Here is a 26,862-nt window from a genome sequence, read left to right on the forward strand (position 1 = left end):
AGAAAAAGAACAAATAAAGCCCAAAGTAGTTGAATGAAGGAAATAACAAAGATCAAAGCAGAAACAAATGAATTAGAGAAGAGAAAAACAACAGAAAAGATTCAGCAAAACTAAGAGTTGGGGTTTTTTAAAAGATAAAGTTAACAAACTTTTAATGGATTTACAAAGGAAAAAAGAAAAAGGATTGAAATGAAATTACAAATGAAAGAGGAGACATTACAATGAATACAACAGAAATACAAGGGATCTTAAGAGACTAAGATAAATAATTACAAGCCAAGTGAATATCCTAGAAAAAAGAATAAATTTCTAGATACATACAACCTATCAAGACTGAATCATGAAGAAAATCTGAACAGACCAATAATGAATCAGCAGACTGAATCAGTAAGCACAAACCTTGCAAAAAGAAAAGCCCAGGACCAGATGGCTTCACAGACAGCTCCTACCAAACATTTAAAGAAGAATTAATGCCAATCCTTCTCAAACTCTTCCAAAAAGTTGAAGAGTTACCCTGATACACAAAGCTAGATAAGGATACTACAAGGAAAAATATAAAACAAAAAACTACAGACCAGTATTGTTGATGAACAGAGATATAAAAATTCTCAATAAAATACTAGCAAATTGAATGCATAGCACATTAAAAGTATTCACAGCATAACAAAGAAGGATTTATCCCTGGGATGCACAGATGGTTCAGCATACACAAATAAAAAAATGTGATACATCACATTAATAGAATAAAAGACAAAAATCATATGATCATCTCAATAGATGCAGAAAGAGCATTTGATAAAATTCAACATTCTTTCATATTAAACTCCTAGGGACAGAAAGAAGTTAAATTGAAAATCTTACTACAAACATCATACTCAACAGTGAAAAAATGAAAGCTTTTACTCTAAGATTAGCAGCAAGGCAAGAAATGCATACTCTGGACACCTTTATTCAATATAATACTGGAAGAACTAGCCAGAGAATTTAGACAAGAAAAAGAAATAAAGGCATACAAAATTGGAAAGGAAGACATGAAAATGTCTCTGTTTACTGAAGACATAATCTTATACCCTTAAGACTACTAACACACTATTAGAATATGGACCACATCTTCCTTATCCATATTTAGAATAAATGAATTCGGTAAAGTTTCATGATAAAAAAAAATCAATACAAAAAATCAGTTGTACTCCTCCCATACCCTAACAACTATAAAAGGAAATAAAACAATCTCATTTATTATAGCATCGAAAACAATAATATGTCTAGAAATAAATTTCACCAAAGAAGTGGAGGATCTATACACCGAAAACTGTTAAGACACTAATGAAAGAACTCTGAAGACACAAATAAATGTGAAGATATCCTGGGCTCAAGGATGGTCTGAGTTATTATCATTAAAATGTCCATCCTACCCAAAGACATCTATAGAGCCACGTCCTCTCTCAAAATTCCAATATCAAAAAAATCTCCAATGTTAATTTTTCACAGAATTCCAACTTTTCACAGAAATAGAAAAAAAAATACAAAAAGTCACATGAAGCAAAAAATGAATCAAAATAGCCAAAGCAGCCTTGAAGAAGTATAAAGCTGAGGCCTTATACTTTGTTTTTAAAATATATTACGAAGCTATGGTAATCAAACAGTATGGTGTTCGCATAAAAACAGGCATAAAAGAACAACGAAACAAGAGCTCAAAATAAACCCACATATAAAGGTCAACTAATATTTGACAAGAGAGCCAAGGATACTCAATAGGAGAAAGGACAGTTTCTTTAAAAAAAAATTAAAAAAGCTGGGGTGGGGTGTTGCTGGGACAACTGAATACTCCCATACAGAAAAAATGAAACTGGGCCCCTAATACCACTCACAAAAATGAACTGGACTTACAAAGGAAAAAAGAAAAAGGACTGAAATAAAATAATCCTTAGAATTAAGGACTTGAAATTGTAAAATTCCTAGAAGAAAATAGAGGAAAAAAGTTCCTTGACATCAGTTTTGGCAATGATTTTTTTGGAAATGACACCAAAAGCACAACCAACAAAAGCAGTTATCAACAAGTGAGACTACATCAAATTAAAAAAGCTTTTGTACAGCAAAAAACAATCAACGAAATGAAAAGGCAACCCTACAGAATGGGAGAAAATATCTGCAAATCATGTATCTGATACGGGGTTAATACCTAAAAGATGTAAGAAACTCAAACTCAATAGCAAAAAAAAAAAAGCAAAAAAAAATCTGATTTAAAAATGGACAAAGGGGGGGTGGTCTGGGTGGCTCAGTGGGTTAAGACCTCTGCCTTCAGCTCAGGTCATGATCCCAGGGTCCTGGGATTGAGCCCCGCATCGGGCTCTCTGCTCAGCAGGGAGCCTGCTTCCCTTCCTCTCTCTCTGCCTGCCTCTCTGCCTACTTGTGATCTCTGTCTATCAAATAAATAAATAAAAATCTTTTAAAAAAATGTACAAAGGATCTGAATAGACATTTTCCCCAAAGAAGACGTACAAATCACCAATAGGTAATTACAAAGGTGCTCAACATCACTAATCATCAGGGAAATGCAAATCAATACCACAATGACAGATCACCTCATACCTCATAAAGCAGAATGGCTATCATTAAAAAGATAAGAGATAAATGCTGGCAAGGATGTGGAGTAAAAAGAATGTAAATTGGTAGGAAATTTAAACTGCACTCTTGTCAGGAATGTAAATTGGTGTAGCCACTATGGAGAAGAGTATGGAGGTTCCTCAAAAATTTAAAAATAAAACTACCATATGATCCAGCAACACCACATCTGGGTAAAAGGAAATGAAATGATGATCTCAAAGAGATATCTGCACTCCTATGTTCAGTGAGGCATTATTCACAATAACTGAGACATGAAGCAGCCTAACTGTCCATTGATGGATGAACAGATAAAGATGTGGTACACACACACACACACGCACCCTGAAATATTATTCATTTAAAAAAAAAGGAGGATATTCTGCCATTTGTGACAACACAGATGGACCTTGAGGGAATTATTTGAAGTGAAATCAGACAGAGGAAGACAAATATTGTATATTCTCACTTAATATGTGGGATCTGAAAATACTGTACTCCTAAAACAGAGTAGACTGATGCTGGGTTGTGGGGGAAAGCGGAAGACCTTAGTCAACAGGTACAAACCTCCAGACACAAAACAAGTACGTTCCAGGGATCTAATGTAAACCATGGTAACTACAGTTAACAAAACTGTACTGTATATTTGAATGTTGCTATGAGAATAGATACTAAAGTTTCTCACCATAACAACAACAAAATGGTAATTATGTGCGGTGAAGGATATTTTAACTAACTTTACTGTGGTAAACATTTCTGCAATATATGTGTGCACCAGCTCATCACACTGTGTGTCTTCACCTAACACAGTGTTATGTCAATTACACCTCAACAAAACTAGAAAAAAATCAATAGTCAACTACAAAGCAGGAGTCGAAGGCACACTTAAAATCCCCACATTATTCTCACTAATGTTCATAAGACTTTGCATCTCCTACAATGATTGTGAAACCATACTACTGAATTGTTGAGCTCTCAATAAACCTCAAAAAGAAGAAAGAAACTTTTATTCATCAAGAGAAGTTTTTGAGAAATCTTTTAACGATTTCTAGGAAAACAAGTTAAATAAGATACTAGTACTATTAGAACTAAAATTAGTTAATATTAGTGTTCAAGGGATAAGATTGTCATTATTGAAAAGTATAAACACTGGATTAAAAAAGCGGCTGCCTTCGGCTCAGGTCATGATCCCAACGTCTTGGGATCAAGCCTCGTATCAGGCTCCCTGCTTAGCGGGAAGCCTGGTTCTCCCTCTCCCACTCCCCCCTGCTTGTGTTCCTTCTCTGGCTGTGTATCTCTCTGTTAAATAAATAAATAAAATCTTTAAAAACAATCCTTTCTGAGTAAATAAATTACAAGTATATACACATTTAAGAGCTGATTAGGGCCTTTTTGTGGAAAAATAGCAGAATGAAACTTAAAACATTATTACACAAGCTAAAAATAAAAGAATTTATGGCATATTAAAATTTAGAGACTTTTCAATTATTCTGATACTAGTTTTACTGATCTGAAAAAAAACTGAACAAAATTAATTAGTGTAAACACTTTGTTGTGTCTCTCATTGCTTAGGAAATCATACCTCGTAAGAGTTGTTCCTGTTTTACCACAAGCCCCTGGTATTTTTTAAAGGTTTTTTCATAATCTTTTCTCAAGGTTTGGTTTTCAGGGTCTTCATCAAGTAAGCAACTTAAGTTAAGGATCATCAATACTCACTGAAGCAAAGTAAACCTATGAAAAATACTATGAAGAATAGTACTATTATATTTCATGTGCAGTATTATTTAGTTATTTTCTCTAACCAATCATTTAAAACTCAAATATTCATCTCTGCACAACAACTGTTAGAACTTCTTAACCAAGGGCTCGAAGATATGCTTGGAGACCTTGGGTGAACACATGTTTGGGTTGTTACCAAATACCTGAATCCCCAGATATTTTATGCAAATATCTTACAAATGCATACAAGTCTCTTTCAACATATTAACAAGTGGCTCCATGAACCAAAAAAATCACTGCGTTAGAGAGTGTTGTAGTTAATAAGAATACTAAATTCCACCTCAGACACATGCCCAGAATACTCAAAGAATGTTGATTAGATCTAAAGCTCTTTTGTACCCTCTTAAAGACTTGATAGCAAAAGACAAATATCCCAAAGTTAGAGGTCAACAAAAATTTAAAATTACATCTTATGGCCCCAAACAATCCCCTGGACACCTGTAAAAATAACCAATGCTTTCAGCGTGACTTCAGGAGCCCCCAGCACTTAAAAACTTCCTCCTTGTTGACTACTGCTTGTGTCAAAACACACGGAATCTCCTGCAATTCAGTAGGTCTTATAATCCACGATATGTCATAATTTAATTGAAGCATTTTTTCCATTCTTAGTGATTCATGAATAATGATGCCTCTTACAGTCAATGGTAGCTGACACTTGTAGGAATATGATATGTCCTGAAATATCAGTTCCTGTCACTGAACAATCACAAAATATAAATTAATGATTGCTAAAAGTTCTGTTAGTAGTTTTCTCCATACCCTACCTATTTAATGAATTTGAGGTATATTTAGGAGACTTGTGACTCCAGAAATGATCTAAAGTCTCCAGGATTATTGAAATGTCAACAGAGTTTAATTCAACACCAATCTAGAATGTCCAAAGCTCACAGCACAAATAGTAAATTTCTATACCTGGAAAGATCCTAACTAAGAAAAGTCAAAGCTGTGTGAGTGTTAGGGTACACTTTTAGATTATCATGAGGATTCCATGATGGAGAGGCAAGAAACATATGCTACTCTGCACAACAAGAATACTACTTTTACTTTTTAAAAGAGATCAATAAATATGGGGTTCAAAGGAAAATTATCAGTATGGTTGCTGAATAAGCCTTATGAAAAAGCAAGGGCCTTCGATCTAGAAAAATTAAACTGCAGAAGCAATATGATGAATATGTTCAAATATAAGAAATGGGATGTTTAAGAGACTCCCCTTAAGTCTATATTGCTTTAGCATGCAAGATCAGATTCAAGGGACAGAAGTTATTGACAAATGGATTTTAGTACACTAAAGCAAATAACATTAGTAATAAATAGGATATCAAACCAGAGAATGAACTAAATTGATAAGCAGTGACATTGTCAAAGAAGAGAGTAAATAACCAATTTGTAAGGGAAGCTGCAGAAAAGATTCTTGTATTGAAGTATAGGTTAAAATACATCATTTTTTAAGATTCTTTTCCTTGGTTCCATCATTCTGCAGGCCTCTCAAATGTATATGTATTAAGAATTTTTGCACTTATTTATTAGCAAAATAGAATTTAAAACTCTGTTCACCAAATTCATACACAATCCAATCTAAGTCACCTTATGACATAGACAGAACTACATAAACAAGAGTGGTGAGCCAGACTTCAGCTAACCAAAGGACCTTAGGGGACATAATGATATAGCCACTCACAAGTTCAATTACCTAGGACCACTATTACCTGCTCCTTCTATCTTATCAACTAATCAAAGAGATAAAAAAAAAAGTCAAACTATATTCATTCTGATAGTCTCACTCTTCATCTTAACCTTCAACACTTTTATTTTTCCAAATAATGTAAACGGCAAGAAAACTCCCAAACTATCCCACCCATCCAAAGCTCACAGCAATAATACTGGGGTGAAATGCCACTTTAAAAGGATATCAGCCTTCTTCTTCTTAGAGAGTTCTTCTTGCCACAGCTCATGTCTTTTTAATTCATGATCAATAATATTCATACAGAGAGCTCCAATTTTATAATGAGTGATAAGTCCATGAAACTGAGAAAAGCTTTAAAGAAGAGATTTTAGTTATGTATTCGAAGCAATGTTTTTTACATTCAGGAAAGTTATTTTGGATAAACACTTGAACATTGGTATAATTAATGTAGAATATAAATGTGATATATATATTTCAATAAATGAATACATCCATGGTATACTATGAAGACCTGAAATTATAAGATTACTTTATATATATTACCTTTACCTGAAATAAAATTATTTTTAAGTTAGAAATGAAATAAAATGCATTTTTTGTAGTCAACCACGATTTTAACTATGCAGATACTCTCAAAGTTTCAGACTGCTGTAAAATAAAACTAATAATGCAACAATATTAATATTAAATAAAATAGATTATCAGAGAGTAAGCCAGCAAAATATTAGTAATCAGGTATTTACATATGTTTCCTACACAATTCATTCATACATGTATTTATTCAATAAATACCTGTTAATGCTGGCACATTTTTAGAATAGACACAATTCTCTGGAGATTGGCTAGAAACTTTTCACAATGTCTCAATAAACATCTTTCTAGAGAATATATGTATATAAATAGCATATATGCATACGTAAGTTATATATACATGTATACATACATATATACGTATAGAAATATATATACACACATATACCTATATATACTGGCACTTACTCTGGGTCATGCTTTACTCTAAAAAGTATCCAAAAATAGTATTACTATTACTATCCAGTTTACAGATGAGGAAATTGAGGCACAGAATTATGTGATCAAGAACACACACGCAGTAAACAGCAGTACTTGGATTCAAATTCAGTCTATTTAGAGAGTCCATACTCTTAAATTCCAAACCAATTTACTATCCTATTCTGTGTACATCCATGCACATGCATGGGTCTATAGACTGAATGAAGGACAGAACAATGGAGAGGGCAGAGAAAGGGAAAGAGAGTAAGAGCTCAGAGGCAGGGCATGGGCAGACACACAGGAAGACTGAGCAAACCCATAATCCACAATCCAAACCACTGACAGAGTGAAACACAGATAGACTTCTACTTTTATTTCCTTATTTTTATACTTACCTGGAAAAGCAAAAAAAGATGTAAATTATATTTGTAGCTAACTCAACACTTTGTTTCCAGTCTTCTCTTAGGACTCTTGCTAATGCACCAAGGGCAGTTTCTAAAGAAAAAAGGAACATGCAAAAATGGTCAATGGCCTTGCCTGAGGTATAAAGGGTGATTGGTTTTAAATGTCTGCTTATTAATAAATAACAAAGCTAAGATAGAACTGGGACGAAAAAGGAGGAGGCTTCTTTCCAACACAGAAAGCTGTTTTTAAAGCTGAAATGCAACTTTTACTTAGAAACCCACATCTATGATTTAGATAAAGTAACATAATAAGGACATTATGAGTGACAAAATAACAAAAAGACCATTTCTTTCTTGTTTGTATTTCCACTTGTAATCTTGCTACTGCAGTGACATTTTTTGTTTGTTTTTTTACAGCTGATTTAATGTGTTTGTAAAGAAGGAAAAAACTAGAATGAGCCTAAAAAAAAAAAAAATGAAAAATTAGGCTAACACTAGCTCCACTGAAGCAAATTAATAACCAGCTAAAGCTTATACACACAAAAATAAATCTATTTTAGTATTATGTTAAATTAATGCCAACATACGTAAATAAAACAAATCTCCACAAAATTATCTTCAGGGTAGAATAAACATCTCTGCTAGATTTTTATCTTTAGAAGGGGAAAAACTTAATGAACTGATTAATGAGAATTACCACATACTAAGTAAACATAAAGCAATGGGACCGGTTTCAAATTAGAATTGTTATATGGCTTACCAAATCTTAAAATATTAAAGCATTAAAGGAAATATCTGCGTGTTATACAGAGATCATAATTCAAATTTCTATAATAGGTACTCAGAATCTACTGTACTTTATGGACTGAGTTATTGGTATTTGTTACAGTAATGAAAGTGTTCAACTTATTTGTGCTCTGTGGCCATTCAGATTATGAAACAAGTATCATTAATCTACTTCGTGAGGCATTTTTCAAACTAGAAAACATCCTATAATTTCATAATGTTATTTATACTCACAGTGCAGAATACTGGTATACCATATGATCTGAACAAAACTTCTGGAGTGAAGTAAATAGGTAGGCAATACACATTAACATGTAAAGGCTCCACAAAGTTTTACTTAATAAAGAATCTAGTTAACTCTATTTATCCAGCAGTACTATTTCACCACCATAATCCAGGGGAAACAGTATTTCTTAGAATACACAGTTGGCCCTTGAACACACTGGCTTGAACTGTGTGGGTCCATTTATACGGGGATTTTTTAAAATAAATATGTATTTTATATTATGATTGCAAAAGTAAGGTAGAAATTGCCAAATGACTATAAGGGAAGGCAAAGGAGAGATGCAGTGAAGCCTGAAATAGTAGGGCTCTTGTGTGCTCCTGGCACTCCTCACCCCACTCACTATCACTGAGGTCTTGAACTAAGAGATGCAAAGGAACCAGCTCTGGGGAGAGATTCTCGCCGCGGTGGTGGGGCAGGGCCAGTCACAGGCCCAAATTGGCCAAAGACCACAGAATAACCTGCCTTTCTCTTACACACTGCCCCCCACTCCTCCCCAGGGTAACAGGGTAACAGGTCCAGAACACTGGAGCCAAGAGCACCAAGTGGGAACCAAGCATGTAGAATGGACAGCAGGGGGTGCTGTCCACGGTGCTGAAAGCTCTCCAAAGTGGGGAGCTAATACATCCAGGGAACTGGCAGTTCACCACTTGACAGCATCTCCTATAAGCAGAAACTGCATTAGAACTTCATAAAGGGGGTCTGATGGAGCAAGCAATCTAGAGAGACAGGTAAAGGTGTCCTGCCTTCAATTAAAATTCCATTATAATTTTTTTTAAAGATTTATTTATTTATTTGACAGAGAGAGAGATCACAAGTTAGGCAGAGAGGCAGGCAGAGAGAGAGGAGGAAGCAGGCTCCCTGCTGAGCAGAGAGCCCGATGTGGGACTCGATCCCAGGACTTTGAGATCATGACCTGAGCCGAAGGCAGCGGCTTAACCCACTGAGCCACCCAGGCGCCCCTCCATTATAATTTTTGGAGCATATGATAAAGTGATTTTAGAGCATCTGATAAACAATCTCAAAATAATATATTCAAAAAATGTACAAGGCCAGTAACATCTATTTCTAAAAAATCAATAAATTGGAACACTTCTCCTACCTATTCTAAAACTCTATTCAAAATACAAAACAAAACATCACATGTGCAGTATCAAATAGATCAATAGAAAAGAAAAGAAAGTACTAAAACATACCTATGAAAGTATCAGAACAGTACATGGCACAGAATAAGCTTTCAAGAAGTATCTATTACATAACAGAATGCCAGGCATTTAACAGAAAAGGCATTTCAAATCTTTGGAGGAAGAAGGAGTTACTCACTAAGTAGGTTGGAATAACTGGCCATTGAACATGCAAAAAACTTATACCTCTATCTCTTACTTTCAACAAAAATGAATTCCAGAACCAAGCATTTCTCAAACAACCAACATAAAGACCTCCAAAAATCCACTGCTCCACAAGTGAATTAAAACACTGGTAATGAGTGCCATTAACTTTTTTGGAACCCTGGAAATTAACTACATTTTGCAGTTAAGAGAGTTAACAGTTAAGAAATATGGCTGAACCTTAGTAAGAGCAGTAAAAACTCTGTTTCAGCTTGCCCTAATTCTATTCCCTCTGTGTAACTTTGTGGAAGCCTTGAAAACCAAAAGCACTTTAATATCTGTGAAAAAGAGCACCATAGCAGCAACTGGAAGAAGCAGAACAATTTGGCACTCCTGAAAACCCCTTCTCCAGTGAGCTGTCACTATGTGACTTATCTGGATATTTGTTGGAAAGTTCCATTCTCAGGGTTTGCATTTATTCCACCTGACTCAGAAATTGCTTTGTACAGGTTTATACCCAGGGCATTTGTGGAAAACCACTGATGGCAACATTGTAACTGCATGTGGTAGCCTTGCCAGTTGGGGTTAACAAGAGTCTGACCAAAACACCTTAAAAGGAAAAACCCTGGGAATGAGACATTTACAAGGTCTTTGAAAAGCTCCAATAAATTCCTGGGAAACTAGAAGGCCATATACATGGGAAGGAATGTGCTGATACCTGAGAAAGACCTAAGAAAGACCTACTCTCTCATCTCCGGCCAACCCTAAGGCAATGGACAAGCAGGAATTAAACGTGAAGGCCTTGGGAGTTTCTGGCAGGCTCCATCAGTACAGCATGAGACTCTTGATCTCAGGGTCATGAGTTCGAGCCCCACCCTGGGTGCAGAGATTAACTAAATAAGTAAAAAAAAAAAAGTAAAGGCTAAGGTCTTGTAAACTATCTCCTTAAATACTGAAGACATGCTCCAACAGACACATAGACACAGCCCCTCAGCAGAGGTTGGGATACTTAGGGCCAGGCATTTAAAAAACCTCTATCCAGGGGTGCCTGGGTGGCTCAGTGGGTTAAAGCCTCTGCCTTCGGCTCAAGTCATGATCCCAGGGTCCTGGGAGCGAGCCCCATATCAGGCTCTCTGCTCCGCAGGGAGCCTGCTTCCTCCTCTCTCTCTGCTAGCCTCTCTGCCTACTTGTGATCTCTGTCAAATAAATAAATAAAATCTAAAATAAATAAATAAATAAATAACCTCTATCCAATCATTAGTTAACAATAAACTAACTGAGCTAAAAAGCTCCAGTGACAGCACAAAGAATAAAGACTTTTCAGAATTAACCCAAGAAACTCATTAAACCAACAGTAAATATAACAAGCTCTAGAAGGAGTGTCCCCCAAAGTATTTCAACAACAAAAAAAACTAAAAGACATGTGAGAAAACAGGATGCTATGTCCTGTACTCAGTAAACACTGGAGTCAATAGAAATTGTCCATGAAGAAGCTCGAATGTTGAATTTATGAGACAAACACTTTAAACTAGCTATTGTAAATATATTCAATGGACTAAAGAAGTCTATCGAAAGATTTAAAGAAAAGTATGGGAAGGTAGGAGAATGATGTCTCATCAAACAAATAATATCAATAAAGAGATACAAATCACAAAATATGAACCAAATGAAAATTCTGGAATTATAAAGTACAACATCTGAAATGAAAAGTTTGTCAGAAGGTCTTAACAGCAGATGTGAACTAGAAAAAGAAAGAATTGACAAAATAAAAGGCAGGCCAATTAAGATTATCCAGTCTAAGAAACTGAAAGAAAAAATAATGAAAAATAAATAGAGCCTCAAAGACATACAGGGCACCAAACAATCATACTAACATGGAGTCCCAAAAGGAAAGGAGAGAGAGAAAGGAGCTAAATGAATATTTAACAAAATAATGCTCAAAATTTCCCAAGATTGATGAAAAACATGAATCTGCAGATCCAAGAGTTCCATGAACTCCAAGCAAGACAAACTAAAAAAACCTAAACACATCATCATCACACTGGTAAAAGCCAAAGGCAAAATGTTGAAAGCAGCAAGAAGAAAGCAGCTCAATATTTACACAGGATCCTTAATACGATTAACAGCCAATTTCATATCAGAAACCATGGAGACATGAAGACAATGGGGTAGTATAGTCAAAGTACTAAAAGAAAAAGACAGTCAAACAAGAATTCTACATCCAGCAAAACTACCATTCAAACACCAAGGAAAAATTAAGTCATTCCTATTCCTAGGTAAACAAAAAATTTAAATAATTTGCTGATATTAAACCTTCCCTATGAGAAATACTAAGGGGAATCCTTCAGGCTTAAACGAAAAAATACCAGAGAAGAACTTAAATCCACACAAAGAAATAAAGAGCACTGGTAAAGATAACTATATAAATAAAAAGACAGTATAAACATATTTCTGATTGTATTCTTCTATCTGATTAAAAAACTCATACATTATGCTAATGGGCAAATAATGCGTAATGATGTACCTTGTATTACTACAATAGTACAAAGGAGTGGAGAGGGAACACAGGTAATACTGGAGCCAAGTTTTTACATACTATTCAGGTTAAATTACTATTAATTTGAACTACATTATTTTAATTTAAGATGGTAACTGTAATTCTAGGGCAAACACTCAGAAAAGAACTAAGGAAAACATAATAAAAGAACAGCAAAAGGATTAAAATGATATACTAAAAAATGCCCATTTTACATAAAAGAAGGCAGTAATAAGAAGTTATAGAAACAAAAATGATAAAAGATACAGAAAACAAATACAAAGTGTTAAATAACAAGCTCACTTTATGAATAATTACATTAAGGTAAACAGACAAAACACTCTAATCAAAAGGGAGAGACTAGCAGAATTTTTAAAAAAAGCATGATCCTGGGCGCCTGGGCTCAGTGGGTTAAACCGCTGCCTTCGGCTCAGGTCATGATCTCAGGGTCCTGGGATCGAGTCCCGCATCGGGCTCTCTGCTCAGCAGGGAGCCTGCTTCCCTCTCTCTCTCTCTACCTGCCTCTCCATCTACTTGTGATCTCTCTCTGTCAAATAAATAAATAAAATCTTTAAAAAAAAAAAAAAGCATGATCCAACTATACACTTTCTACAATACAAACATTTTAGATTCAAAGGCACAAGAAGGGTGAAAGTAAACAGATGGAAAAACACATGATATAAAAAAGAGACAACAAATTGAGAAAAGCTATTTCTAAAATAGTTTTAAAAGAAAAAGGATATAAATGATATAAATTTATATACTAAATTATTTATGTAAAAAGGATATATTTATAGAAATAGAAATATATATATATAGTCACAGACATATACACACACACACACACACACACACACACACACACACACACGAATACTTTAAACAGGAATACAGACTTCACAGGGTAGAAATTCCAAAAGTCTAGTGACATGAGGAAAAAAGCAAATTTCATTAGAAATCAGGCAAATGCAACTTAAAACAAAGAGAACTTGTTCATTACCATAACACAATGTAAAAAAATTTAAAGTTTGATTGCTTTCATATCCCACTGGTCTGGGGACAGAGCAGCACAACCATTTTAAAAGGCAGTTTGGCAAAATACCTTAAAACATTATGACCTGTATTTCTGTATGACCTCTGTTTCTGTGTACACACCTTAAAGAACCCCTTGCTTGTGATGAAACCAGGGAGGAAGACAAACCATAAGACTCTTACTCTTAGGAAACAAACTGAGGATGCTGCAGGGTATGGGGGTGGGAAAATGGGCTAACTGGGTGATAGACACTGGGGAGGGTATGAATCACAGACCGGTATCTCTGAAACAAGTAATATATTACATGTTAATTGAAAAAAAATAAACTCAAAAAATTAAATAGGCTACGGGATTCATGGAATTGAGTCGGAAGAAAAATAAACACAAAATCCTGTGGTTCAGACTACATAAAAACAAACAAAAAAACCTACTTTCGTATTCTTTTAGCCCCAGCTTCTGTTTAGTTTAAATGCAATAGGATTCTGGTCCCTGCTGTAGGAATGCCAGTGTCAGTAAGTATCCTCAATCCATGCTTTATTTTTCTTTAAAGATTTTATTTATTTATTTGACAGAGAGAGATCACAAGTAGGCAGAGAGGCAGGCAGAGGGAGAGGGGGAAGCAGGCTCCCTGCTGAGCAGAGCCCCATGTGTGGCTTGCTCCCTGGCCCCGGAGATCACGACCCGAGTTGAAGGCAGAGGCTTAACCCACCGAGCCACCCAGACACCCCTGGATCCATGCTTTAAATAGAAGGCTTTATGTCTGAAAGAAGAAGAAGCAGCAGAAGGAGAAAGGAGAATGAGAAGAAGGAGGAGGAATAGGAAGTGAAGGAGGAGGAGGAGGAGGAGAAAGAGAAGCAGGACAAGAAGAAGATAAGAAAAGATGTACAGAGATGTTCACTGAAGCAATGTTTCCACAGAAAAATTTGGAAACAACCTAATAACCAATCAATATGGCTAAATGGCTAAATGGGATGGCTAAAGCTTATATAAGCTTCATAAAAAGCAATAATAAAACATAGTTTAAAAACTAATTAGATTACAGGGCACCTGGGTGGCTCAGTTGGTTAAGGGTCTGCTTCTGGCTCAAGTCATGATCCTAGAGTCCTGGGACTGAGCCCCACGTCAGGGTCCCTGCTCAGTGGGGAGCCTGCTTCTCCCTCTCCTCTCTGCTTGTGCTTTCTCTCGCTATTTCTCTCTCTCAAATAAATAAAATCTTAAAAAGTTATTATATCATATATATCCATCTGCATGTAATCGCAAAACATTACTATAAGAAAAAAGTAGTATGATATTACTAATATAAATTTTTATAAAATAATACTATATAAAAATTCATATATATGTGTGTGTATGTATGTATGTGTGTATATATATATATATATACACATGGCATATATGAAAAAGATCTAGAAGAATGAACAGACTCCAAACTCAAATTATAGAGTAATGGTCAACAGGGGTTCATGTGTAATATTCTAATTCTTTTTAAAGAATATATGAGTTGGGACCAGATGGACATCACAGATATATTCAGAACATTCCATCCCAAAGCAACAGAATACACATTCTTCTCTAATACACATGGAACATTCTCCAGAAGATATCACATCCTGGGTCACAAATCAGGTCTCAACCAGTACCAAAAGACTGGTATCTTTCCCCGCATATTTGCAGACCACAATGCTCTGAAGCTAGAACTCAGTCACAAGAGGAAAGTTGGAAAGAACCCAGATACATGGAGGCTAAAGAGCATCCTACTAAAGAATGAATAGATCAACCAGGAAATTAAAGAATTGACAAAATTCATGGCAACAAATTACAGTGAAAACACAACTGTTCAAAATCTGTGGGACACAGCAAAGGCAGTCCTGAGAGGAAAATATCTAGCGATACAAGCCTTTCTCAAGAAGCAAGAATGGTCTCAAATACACAACCTAACCCTACACCTAAAGAATCTGGACAAAGAACAGCAAAGAAAGCCTAAACCCAGCAGCAGAGGAGAAATAATAAAGATCAGAGCAGAAATCAAAGAAATGGAACCCAAAAGAACAGTAGAACAAATCAATGAAACTAGGAGCTGGTTCTTTGAAAGAATTAATAAGATTGATAAACCCCTGGCCAGACTTATCAGAAAGAAAATAGAAAGGACCCAAATAAATAAAAACATGAATGAAAGAGGAAAGATCACAACCAACACCAAAGAAATACAATTATAAGGACATATTATGAGCAACTCTACGCCAGCAAATTTGACAATCTGGAAGAAATGGATGCATTCCTAGAGACCTATAAACTACCAAAACTGAACCTGTAAGAAATAGAAAACCTGAACAGACCCATAACCAGTAAGGAGATTGAAGCAGCCATCAAAAATCTCCCAACAGGGCACCTGGGTGGCTCAGTTGGTTAAGTGACTGCCTTCGTTTAAAAAAAAAAAAAAAATCTCCCAACAAACAAAAGCCCAGGGCCAGGTGGCTTCTCAGGGGAATTCTACCAAGCATTTAAAGAAGAATTAATTTCTATTCTCCCGAAACTGTTCCAAAAAAATAGAAATGGAAGGAAAACTTCCAAACTCACTTTATGAGCCAGCATTACACTGGTCCCCAAACCAGACAAAGATCCCATCAAAAAAGAGAATTGCAGACCAATATCCTTGATGAACACAAATGTGAAAATTCTCACTGAAATACTAGCCAACAGGATCCAACAGTACATTAAAAGGATTATTTACCACAACCAAGTGGGATTTATTCCAGGACTGCAAGGTTGGTTCAACATCTGCAAATCAATCAATGTGATACAATACACTAATAAAAGAAAGAACAAGAACCATATGATACTCTCAATAGATGCTGAAAAAGCATTTGACAATGTACAGTAATCCTCTCTTGATCAAAACTCTTCAAAGTGTAGGGATAGAGGGTACATACCTCAATATCATCAAAGCATCTATGAAAAAACCCACAGTGAATATCATTCTCCATGGAGAAAAACTGAGAGCTTTTCTGCTAAGGTCAGGAACACAGCAGGGATGTCCACCATCACCACTGCTATTCAATATAGTAATAGAAGTCCTAGCCCCAGCAATCAGACAACAAAAAGAAATGGAAGGCATCCAAATTGGCAAAAAAAAAAAAAAAAAAAAAAAAAAAAAAAAGTCAAACTATCACTCTTTACAAATGATATGATACTTTATGTGGAAAACCCAAAAGACTCCACTCCAAATCTGCTAGAACTCATTCAGTAAAGTATCAGGATATAAAATCAATGCACAGAAATCAGCTGCATTTCTATACACCAACAGCAAGACAGAAGAAAGAGAAATTAAGGAGTCAATCCCATCTACAACTGTACCCAAAACAATAAGATACCTAGGAAAAAAACTACCCAAACAGGCAAAGAATCTGTACTCAGAAAACTATAAAGTACTCATGAAAGAAATTGAGGAAGACACAAAGAAATGGAAAAATGTTCCATGCTCATGGATTGGAAGAACAAATACTGTGGAAATGTCTATGCTACCTAAAGCAATCTCCACATTTAATGCAATCCCTATGAAAATGCCATCAATTTTTTTCAATGAAATGGAACAAATAATCCTAAAATTTATATGGAACCAGAAAAGACCTCAAATAGCCAGAAGAATGTTGAAAAAGAAAGCCAAAGTTGGTGGCATCACAATTCCAGACAATTCAAGTTCTATTACAAAGCTGTCATCATCAAGACAGTATGGCACTGGCACAAAAACAGACACATAGATCAATGGAACAGAACAGAGAGCCCAGAAATAGACCCTCAACTCTATGGTCAACTAATCTTCAACAAAACAGGAAAATATGTCCAATGGAAAAAAGACAGTCTCTTCAACAAATGGTGTTGGGAAAACTGGACAGCCACATGCAAAAAAAGTGAAACTGGACCATTTCCTTACCACACACACAAAAATAGACTCAAAATGGGTGAAAGACCTCAATGTGAGAAAGGAATCCATCAAAATCCTTGAGAACACAGGCAGCAACCTCTTACACATCAGGCACAGCAACTTCTTCCTAGAAACATCGCCATAGGCAAGGGAAGCAAGGGCAAAAATGAACTATTGGGACTTCATCAAGATCAAAAGCTTTTGCACAGCAAAGGAAACTGTCAACAAAACCAAAAGACAACTGACAGAATGGGAGAAGATGTTCACAAATGACATATCATATAAAGGGCTAGTATCCAAAATCTATAAAGAACTTATCAAACTCAACACCCAAAGAACAAAGAATCCAATCAAGAAATGGGCAGAGGACATGAAAAGACATTTCTGCAAAGAAGACATCCAGATGGCCAACAGACACGTGAAAAAGTGCTCCACATCACTCGGCATCAGGGAAATACAAATCAAAACCACAATGAGTTACCACCTCACACCAGTCAGAATGGCTAAAATTAACAAGTCAGGAAATAACAGATGCTTGTGAGAATGCAGAGAAAGGGGACCCCTCCAACACTGCTGGTGGGAATGCAAGCTGGGGCAGCAACTCTGGAAAACAGCATAGAGGTTCCTGAAAAAGTTTAAAACAGAGCTACCCTATTACCCAGCAATCACACTACTGGGTATTTTCCCTGAAGATACAAATTTTAGTGGTCCGAAGGTGCACATGCACCCAAATATTTACAGCAGCAATGTCCACAATAGCCAAACTATGGAAAGAACCTAGATGTGCATCAACAGATGAACTGATAAAGGAGATGTGGTGTATATATACACAATGGAATACTATGCAGCCTCCAAAAGAAATGAAATCTTGCCATTTGCAAGGACGTGGATGGAACTAGAGGGTATTAAGCTGAGCAAAATATGTCAATCAGAGAAAGATAATTATCATATGATCTCCCTGATATGAGGAATTTGCGAGGCAAAGTGGGGGATTTGGGCAGTAGGGAAGGAAAAAATGAAACAAGATGGGATCGGGAGGGAGACAAATCATAACTCTTAATCTCACAAAACAAACTGAAGGCTGGTGGGGGGAGAGGGGGCTGGAGAGGGTGGTTGGGTGATGGATATTGGTGAGGGTAAGTGCTACAGTGAGTGCTGTGAAGTGTGTAAACCTGGCAATTCACAGACCTGTAACCCTGGGGCTAATAATACATTAAATATTTTTAAAAACTGAAATAAAAAAAATATGAGTTGTACTAAGGAGGGTATTTATAGCATGAAGAACTGGGTATTACATGTAAACAATGAATCTTGGATCAGTGCATCAAAAACTAATGACGTACTGAATGGTGATTAACATAATTATATATATAACATATATATATAATATATATGAGTTGCATAATTTTAAAAATACATATTACCAATATTGGCATATTGGTAACAACCTAGGACTTCCTGGACAGTTCTTTGTATATATTCTCCAAGCTATAAAGAACAGGTGTGTACTGTATAGCCTCCATAAGAGAAGCATGAAAATAGACAAAAAGGTTTTCTCTGTCACGTGTTAGAAAATCAGAGAATTATGACATCTTCCAGATGTTATTTTTGGCAGAAATTTTATTTTTGTCAGAAAACCATGTATTTAAAGTAATTCAATAATGATATTACTGAGAAAAAAGATTTTAAGAGCATCATATCTCCTTTTTTCTTTATTGCCTAGCACATCTAATGAAAGGAAAGCACCAAATACAATCTAAATAAATTTATAAGGATTAATATATATTTTTGCTGTGCTACAGAACAAAAACTAATTTTGGAACTCTAACCAATTTAATAAAAGCATATACATATGTGTGGTAAATGTCAGAAGTTTGATATTGTATCCTAAACAAAAGGATAAAAGTCTTCCAGAGCACAAGAACGAGAAGATACAGTATCATTGATACTTTATTTTTGATGTTTAAATTAAATGATTTCTGAATTATTCAGAGCATATTTAAATGTTATGCTTTTAAGTAAAAAATTTTCATAAAAAGGTCTGGGAAACAAATGCATTCCTAACTTTGGTATAATTATAGCTTTCTCCTCTACTACGATAGACTTAAAAACCATATTATACAACAATTTTTCTATTTTTAATATTTATAGATATAAATCACCATTCAGTAGTAGTTCTTCCAAGTTATCAGGATTTCGAGCAAGCTGCAGGATCAAAGCAGAACCCCGAACTTTGTCAGGAATATCTTCATACAATAACTCAATGTATTCATCCATGTCATTAATGTTAGCAACTTCATCAATCTGAAAGAAAGGAAGAGGAATTACTCCAAAAGAACAATATTTAACAAAGTATGATTAAAAGAATCATACTTTATGGTCAATATATTGCCCTTTTAATAACAGGTAAGTTTTCAAAGGACTCATAGTAGCCACCCACTTGTAGAGGGGAAAATTAGACCTTTGGTGCTAGGACTCCAATACAAAAGTAATTATAAACCACATGCAAATGGGAAATATATAAACTCTAAAACTGGCCTATTACTATAGTATCTCAAATTTAATGCAAAATAATTTATATCTACTTCAATAGGTTAAATAATATTTCAAAACATAAGGCAATAATATTTAAAACATTTCAAAACTTATCAAAATAAATTATGTCTAAAAACATAACACTACTTTTGCCTGTATGAAATACTAAATATCTACATCTTCCAGGTACTTCTAAGTTGAGTAATTTTTAAAATTTCCATGCCTATTTACTGTTACTGTATGAATTATTGATAGGAAAAGGCAACAACCTTACAATCAATCAGTTCTCTAGTAGATCAGAATATGGTCTTACCTCCATTCCTTCAAAAGGAGGTGGATCTTTAGGCTTGCTTGATTTTTCCTTTTTTTCTGTAAAAAGATTTTGTTTTTAATGAGAAGAACTGGGTTTTAGAGTTTCTGGGTAATTTTTATTTTCAGCAGCTGAGTTTAATTATGGATGAGCTGGGGATCTTAAAATTGAATAGTTTATGGATTTTTTTCCAAGAGATTAAAAAAAATGTTCATCTATAATCCAGCTATTCTAATGAGGATATGAAGGATATAAATGAATAAAATCTATAAATGATCCCAAAGTCATAACTTCATTTCCTTCCACATTAAATTTTTAGGTATGTAAATAGCCAGACTTGCCAACAGCAAGCAAAATAATCCCTTCCTAATTCACATTTAAGGTGGGAGGAGGAAAATCAATAAGGCAAAGGTACATTAATGGGTTGACTAATATAAAAAACTGAAGTAAAATCACTTAGAGTAATGAACCACATAAATAAGTATTACTGATTCGTTTCAATCACTTTTAGTGTGCAAGGCTTTTGGCTCTGAAATAGTGAATACCATGTAAAAAAGTTAAAAAAGAAAAATGGAATCTTTTTTAAAAATAAGTGTGTATTTAACATAGTAACAGTATTTCATATATGTCTTCAAACATTAATATCTATATAAACAGATTAATTTGGATGGATTTATCCACATATATAGACATAAAAATTTCCTCATATTCCTTTAATTTGGGGGGAAGAAGATGAGAAGATTAATTTACCTTGAAACTCGGTTAAAGGGTTTTATTAGTGAAGTTATTTTAATATAAATGCATTCAGGATTATATTAATTAGACATTATGAAAGATCTATTTTTACTATACTGTACAACTCAAGATAAGTACACATACATCTTACTAGAGTACAGTTATTTCCTTTGCTCACTTTGAACTTATTTACCTTATTGAAGAAGTTATCTCCCTCATTTAAAAAAATCTTAACCAGAATACTGTGTAATGAAACATTTAATAAAAATTCTTCTTGGGTTTCACTTACTTATAAAGCATAACAAATAGCATGGAGGACAAGGAAAGATGGAGAGGAGAAGGGAGTTGAGGGAAATTGGAAGGGGAGGTGAACCATGAGAGACTATGGACTCTGAAAAATAATCTGAGGGTTTTGAAGGGACAGGGGTGGGAGGTTGGGGGAACCAGGTGGTGGGTATTAGAGAGAGCACGGATTGCATGGAGCACTGGGTGTGGTACAAAAACAATGAATACTGTTACACTGAAAAGAAATAAAAAATTAAGAAAAATTCTTCTTGATAGTATTTTCCTTATAGCACTTATTATGAATAATTAACAATTATACATTGAATGCCAGTGATGTAGTTGGATGCAATCAAGTTCCAACTGCTTATTTTTGCTTTTAAATAAATTTATAATCACTTAACTCATTTGAAAATATATACTGATCACAGATATTATATTCATGGTTAACTAATAAATGTATATATTATACACAGGACATTTTATTTGCTGTGGACAGAGAGAAAAGATTGAATAATTTGAAAAGTGTCCAAATTTTCTCTTACTTTTTTCTACTTAGTATAATCTTTAGCATTTACAAATTATTTCAAAGACATAATATTTTAGAACTCACAATGGTGAAAGAAATACATGTAAACTTTAATCAGTACTATGAAGCAGAATATGCATTCAATAATCTTAAATGGCTCTCCACTGAAATGTCTGTATTTTTATTTTATTTCATTTTTGCTTTACATTATTTGATGTCTTCTAAAGATGATCAATTGCTTAGCTCTAATATTTTAATGGTTTGTTTCTTTATGAGGACACGAAAGATAGGAGAATGTCAACAAGGAAGACATTAAGAATGAAAAAGCAGAATTTTCCTAAGAAAGAGTCATAAAACTTGTATCTTTAGGATAGTCTAAAATATATCACACATATTTTAACATTTAAATACCCGAGTAACCCATTTAAATTATAAATCGTCAAGAAGAAATTTAGAAAATATAAATCTAGTTGGAATAAATAGGTTTTTCTGCCCCAAATTCTCTTTTATTACTCTAGAATCAGTATTACAGACATTTGCTTTCCATTCCCTATTTCAGCACATGCGTACACATACCTACACATGCACACGCAGCACAGTGTGAAACAGAAACAGATCATTTTGTGTGGAAGCGTCCCGCATAGAGCCTTGTGTGCAGGAAACTAATAGGTTTATTCTTTCATTCACTTACTTATTTATAGCACTGGCAAAACAAAATAAAGCAATAACAACAAAAATACACCTATCATTCAAAAATCAAAAGCACAAACTATAGTCAAACAACTCTGGTTATGCATTAAAAAGTGAGGAATTCTATGTACCTTTTCCTGACAACGAGTCACGGCGATTCTGTAGATAGTACAACAGCTGCTCCACCTCATTTAACTTTGAGGGATGAATAAGTTTACATTCTTCAACCACCTTCCGTGCCAGGGAAGTTATATCTGTGTTGGCATTGAGACTCTTAAGACGGATGCTGTAAGCATAGCAGAATTTTCCAACTCAGGCAACATCGTAGGGAGTGGTAACTTACAAACTACTTCTTCTTTTTTTTTTTTTAAAGATTTTATTTATTTATTTTACAGAGAGAAATCACAAGTAGACGGAGAGGCAGGCAGAGACAGAGGGGGAAGCAAGCTCCCCGCTGAGCAGAGAGCCCAACGCGGGGCTCGATCCCAGGACCCTGAGATCATGACCTGAGCCGAAGGCAGCGGCTTAACCCAGTGAGCCACCCAGGCGCCCCTACAAACTACTTCTTTTAAATAGTTTACAAAGCAGTTAAGTGTACTTGACACAGACTCTTTCAGTAAAATATAATAAAGTATTAGATATAATTAGGCTTAGAAAAATGCAAAGAAATTATTTTTTTGGACAGGACAAATGAGATAACAAAAGAACATTAACATCTCTATCTGATTGTTCTAGGCAGGAGAACATATTCAGGGATCTTTTTTTAAAACAGTCTTTCTGGCAATATACATAAACTCTAGTCATTATTGGATGTGAGAATCCATACTGCCAAAAATGAGTAACTTTCTTGACCACACTCACAACCATTTTTTTTTTTTAAGATTTTGTTTATTTATTTGACAGAGATCACAAGTAGGCAGAGAGGCAGGCAGAGAGAGAGGAGGAAGCAGGCTCCCAGCTGAGCAGAGAGCCCAATGCAGGGCTCGATCCCAGGACCCTGGGACCATGACTCAAGCCGAAGGCAGAAGCCTAACCCACTAAGCCACCCAGGCGCCTCCATTTTTTTTTTTTTAAGGAGTGAAATACACAGTATCAGTATACTCAGATTCAGTTGTTCAGGTGGAACAATTGCCGATGTACACAGATCCGTGGTACCAGGGAGAGCCCTGAAGACATAAAATTAGCTTCAGGGTGAAACTCAAATGGTGACAAAAGACTCTTAAGACTCGTACAAGCAGATGCACCCATGCAAGGCTTATATTAAAAAAAGAGAAAATAAGAAAGTAGCCACTGTGTATTTCTTTTTGGTGAAGATGGCTAATTTTTGAAGAGCCGTCACGGTATGAGATTAGAGGCAGGAGGACAGAGATCACCAAAGAAGCGACTCACACTTAGCATCTGTGAAGTCATTATCTGGAGAGGGATGGAGGGATGGTCTCCGAAGTAAGTGCAGCGTCAGAGTTTACACATTATTCCCAGCTACGCAGTCACCCCCAAATCTGGTCCTTCAAAGATTCTACAAGTCACCTAATAAAGGTGCCTTTAATAAATTCCACAAGACTTTAATAGGTTTCCTTTAATGCATAAATTTGATAGAGTGGCTTCTAATGTTTGCAACAACCTAGAAATAATGGGTCCATTTAAGTTTCCTTTAATCTATTTACATTTCTACCTTTTAAGTCTTATATACTATTTTATTTTTGTATAATTTTAGCCCCACATTAAGAAGGCACTCCATAGTGCCTTTGTTAAAACTGGTGAACCCATACTGATACATTATCACTAACTGAAGCTCACAGTTACATTAGGGTTCACTCTTTGTGCTGGTTAGTTCTCTGAGCTTTGACAAATACTTTATGCCATGTATCCACCATTACAGTATCATACAAAATAGCTTTACTGTCCTAAAAATGCCCTGTGCTTCACCTATTCTCCTCTCCCCCATCCCTTAGACTCCTGACATCCTCTAATCTTTCTACTTTAGTTCTGCGTTTTCTAGAATGTCACATAGTTGGAATCACATAGAAGTCTGGCTTCTTCCACTTTATATGCATTCATACAGTAAGGTACCTCAAATGTGTTTCCATAGCTTGACCGCGGATTTCTTTTTAGTGCTGAATCATACTTGGCCATATGAATGCACCATAATTTGTTTATTCACTGGCCTGTTGAAGGTTATCTGGGGTGCTTCCAATTTTTGACAATTTTAAGTTTTCTATAAACATTCATGTACCAGTTTTTGTGTGGACACTGTTTTCAACTCATTTGAGTTCATATCTAGGAACACAACTGCTAGATTACACGTTAAGCCTATGTCTAGCTGTGTAAGAAACTGCCAAACCGTCATCCAAAGCGGCAGTACCATTTTATACTCCCCCTAGCAAGGAATGAGCTCCTATTGCTCTATATCCTCGCCAGCATTTTGGTGGAGTTTACCTATTCTTTTTTTTTTTTCTAAGATTTTATTTATTTATTTGACAGACAGAGATCACAAGTAGGCAGACAGGCAGGCAGAGAGAGGCGGAGAAGCAGGCTCCCTGCTGAGCAGAGAGCCCGATGCGGGGCTTGATCTCAGGACCCTGAGATCATGACCTGAGCAGAAGGCAGGGGATTAACCCACTGAGCCACCCAGGCGCCCAGGATTTTACCTATTCTAATAGGTGTGTAGTGGTCTTGTGATTTAATAAAGTAGATTTTTCTATCCTTTTTAGATCTACTTTCTACCAACAAATATAATAACAATCGGATTCATCTTTCCATCAAAGGTAACAAATTTTCTTCTTTCAGTATATAGGTCTTTCTCCTAAATCCTTCCCTTCTTATAAAAGACAAAGAAGAGGATGCCTGAGTGGCTTAGTCATGTAAGTGACTGCCCTCAGCTCAGGTCATGATCTGGGTATCCTGGGATTGAGTCCCGAATCAGGCTCCCTGCTCAACAGAGTCTGCTTCTCCCTCTCCCACTGTGCTTTCTCTTCCTCTCTCACTCTCTTTCAAATAAATAAATAAAATCTTAAAAAAAAAAAAAAAAAAAAGACGGGGCGCCTGGGTGGCTCAGTGGCTTAAGACCTCTGCCTTCAGCTCGGGTCATGATCCCAGGCGCCTGGAATGGAGCCCCGCATCAGGCTCTCTGCTCAGCAGGGAGCCTGCTTCCTCCTCTCTCTCTCTCTCTCTCTGCCTACTTGTGATCTCTGTCTTCAAATAAATAAATAAAATCTTAAAAAAAAGAAAAAGACAATGAAGAAATAGATAGGGCTAGAACTTTTAGAAAACGTCAGCCCTATGCTTACTGATTATACCCACAGTAAAAAATCAGAACCTTCGTTAAGCAGTCCATACGTATGAAGAATACCAAAAAGTCACAAGAAAAATACCCTTATTATTTTGGACCATAATCCTCAGTATCTCATTAAGAAATCTTCAAAAAAACTGGGACTCTGTTGAAGATGGGCTTAAATATTCCTTTGCCTAATAAGGGAAAATGAAATATAGTACAAGTGATCTAGACTTGGGCCATAGCACTCACTACCCCAACTTAATGACACTTTCACTTCCTATCTATCTCAGCTTATAAGAGTGTCCTTTCCAAAACCCTCATCCTCAGCTGCTGGCATTATTAAAACCTCCAGAACTATCAACAAGCCACATTCTCCTTTTGGTCCTACAATGATTCCTTTCCAAAGCTTGTACAGCCAGAGTTGAGTATCACAAGTTTGAATTATTCAGGTTTTTCCCTTACTGAAGTTTAAATCCACTTAGTCTAGCCACAGTTGGTAGTAACTCTTTCCAAGTGGTTGGCCCTCAGATGAATATATCCTTTTTCTAAAAAGCCCATGGATTTCCATGCAATAACAACATTCTTATTTAATTCTAGCTGAATGAGACTACTGACTGCATTCTTAAGAACTAAAAATGAAATCTCTCACCTGAAATGTGGATATCTGAGGTTCTAAAGGCAAAGACTCTGATCGGCTAGACTTTTTTGGGAAATCAAATTAGTAAGATCTCAAAGATTTTCACATGTTCTCAGAATGTACAAAACTTGGGCAGGATTCACAAACACATTAATGGAAGAGAGGAAGTCTAAGAGGACACAGTGTAAGCATTGTGTATGTGCATAAGTGTATTTTTCTTCAACTTAGTGAATCATCCAAGGGCTCAGTTATTTTGATGAAGTATCTGTATAATTTAGTCTCCTAATACACAAAAGAGAAGTCAGATTAGGGATCTTACTAAAATATCAGGCAACTTCCCTTTTCAGGTTGCTATACACCAAAGTGTCTCCATGGCAGCACTATTAAAATTTGGAGCCAAATCACTGTCTGTGGCTATCTTGTGCACTGCAGGATGTTTAGTAGCACCCTGCCTCTATCCACTAGACTGGCAATAGGATCCCTCCAGTTACAACAACTAA

General features: G+C 35.6%; 1 protein-coding gene across 5 annotated transcripts in view; it reads right to left on the reverse strand.

Moving 5' to 3' along the window:
* Positions 1–26,862, reverse strand: part of KIFAP3 (kinesin associated protein 3) — a 178,659-nt gene that overhangs the window by 120,079 nt on the left and 31,718 nt on the right. For all 5 annotated transcript variants that reach the window (XM_004756680.3, XM_004756679.3, XM_045084583.1 and 2 more), the window contains 6 exons: positions 22,583–22,737; positions 20,219–20,274; positions 19,533–19,674; positions 7,474–7,573; positions 6,294–6,418; positions 4,187–4,285 (listed from right to left, as the gene is read on the reverse strand). In XM_004756680.3, the coding sequence (XP_004756737.1) occupies positions 4,187–4,285; positions 6,294–6,418; positions 7,474–7,573; positions 19,533–19,674; positions 20,219–20,274; positions 22,583–22,737 (677 nt within the window). The remainder of the gene's footprint in view (positions 1–4,186; positions 4,286–6,293; positions 6,419–7,473; positions 7,574–19,532; positions 19,675–20,218; positions 20,275–22,582; positions 22,738–26,862) is intronic.

This window comes from Mustela putorius, unplaced genomic scaffold (assembly GCF_011764305.1).
Source record: "Mustela putorius furo isolate JIRA1106 unplaced genomic scaffold, ASM1176430v1.1 tig00000785_pilon_pilon_pilon, whole genome shotgun sequence".
Taxonomy (NCBI): domain Eukaryota; kingdom Metazoa; phylum Chordata; class Mammalia; order Carnivora; family Mustelidae; genus Mustela; species Mustela putorius.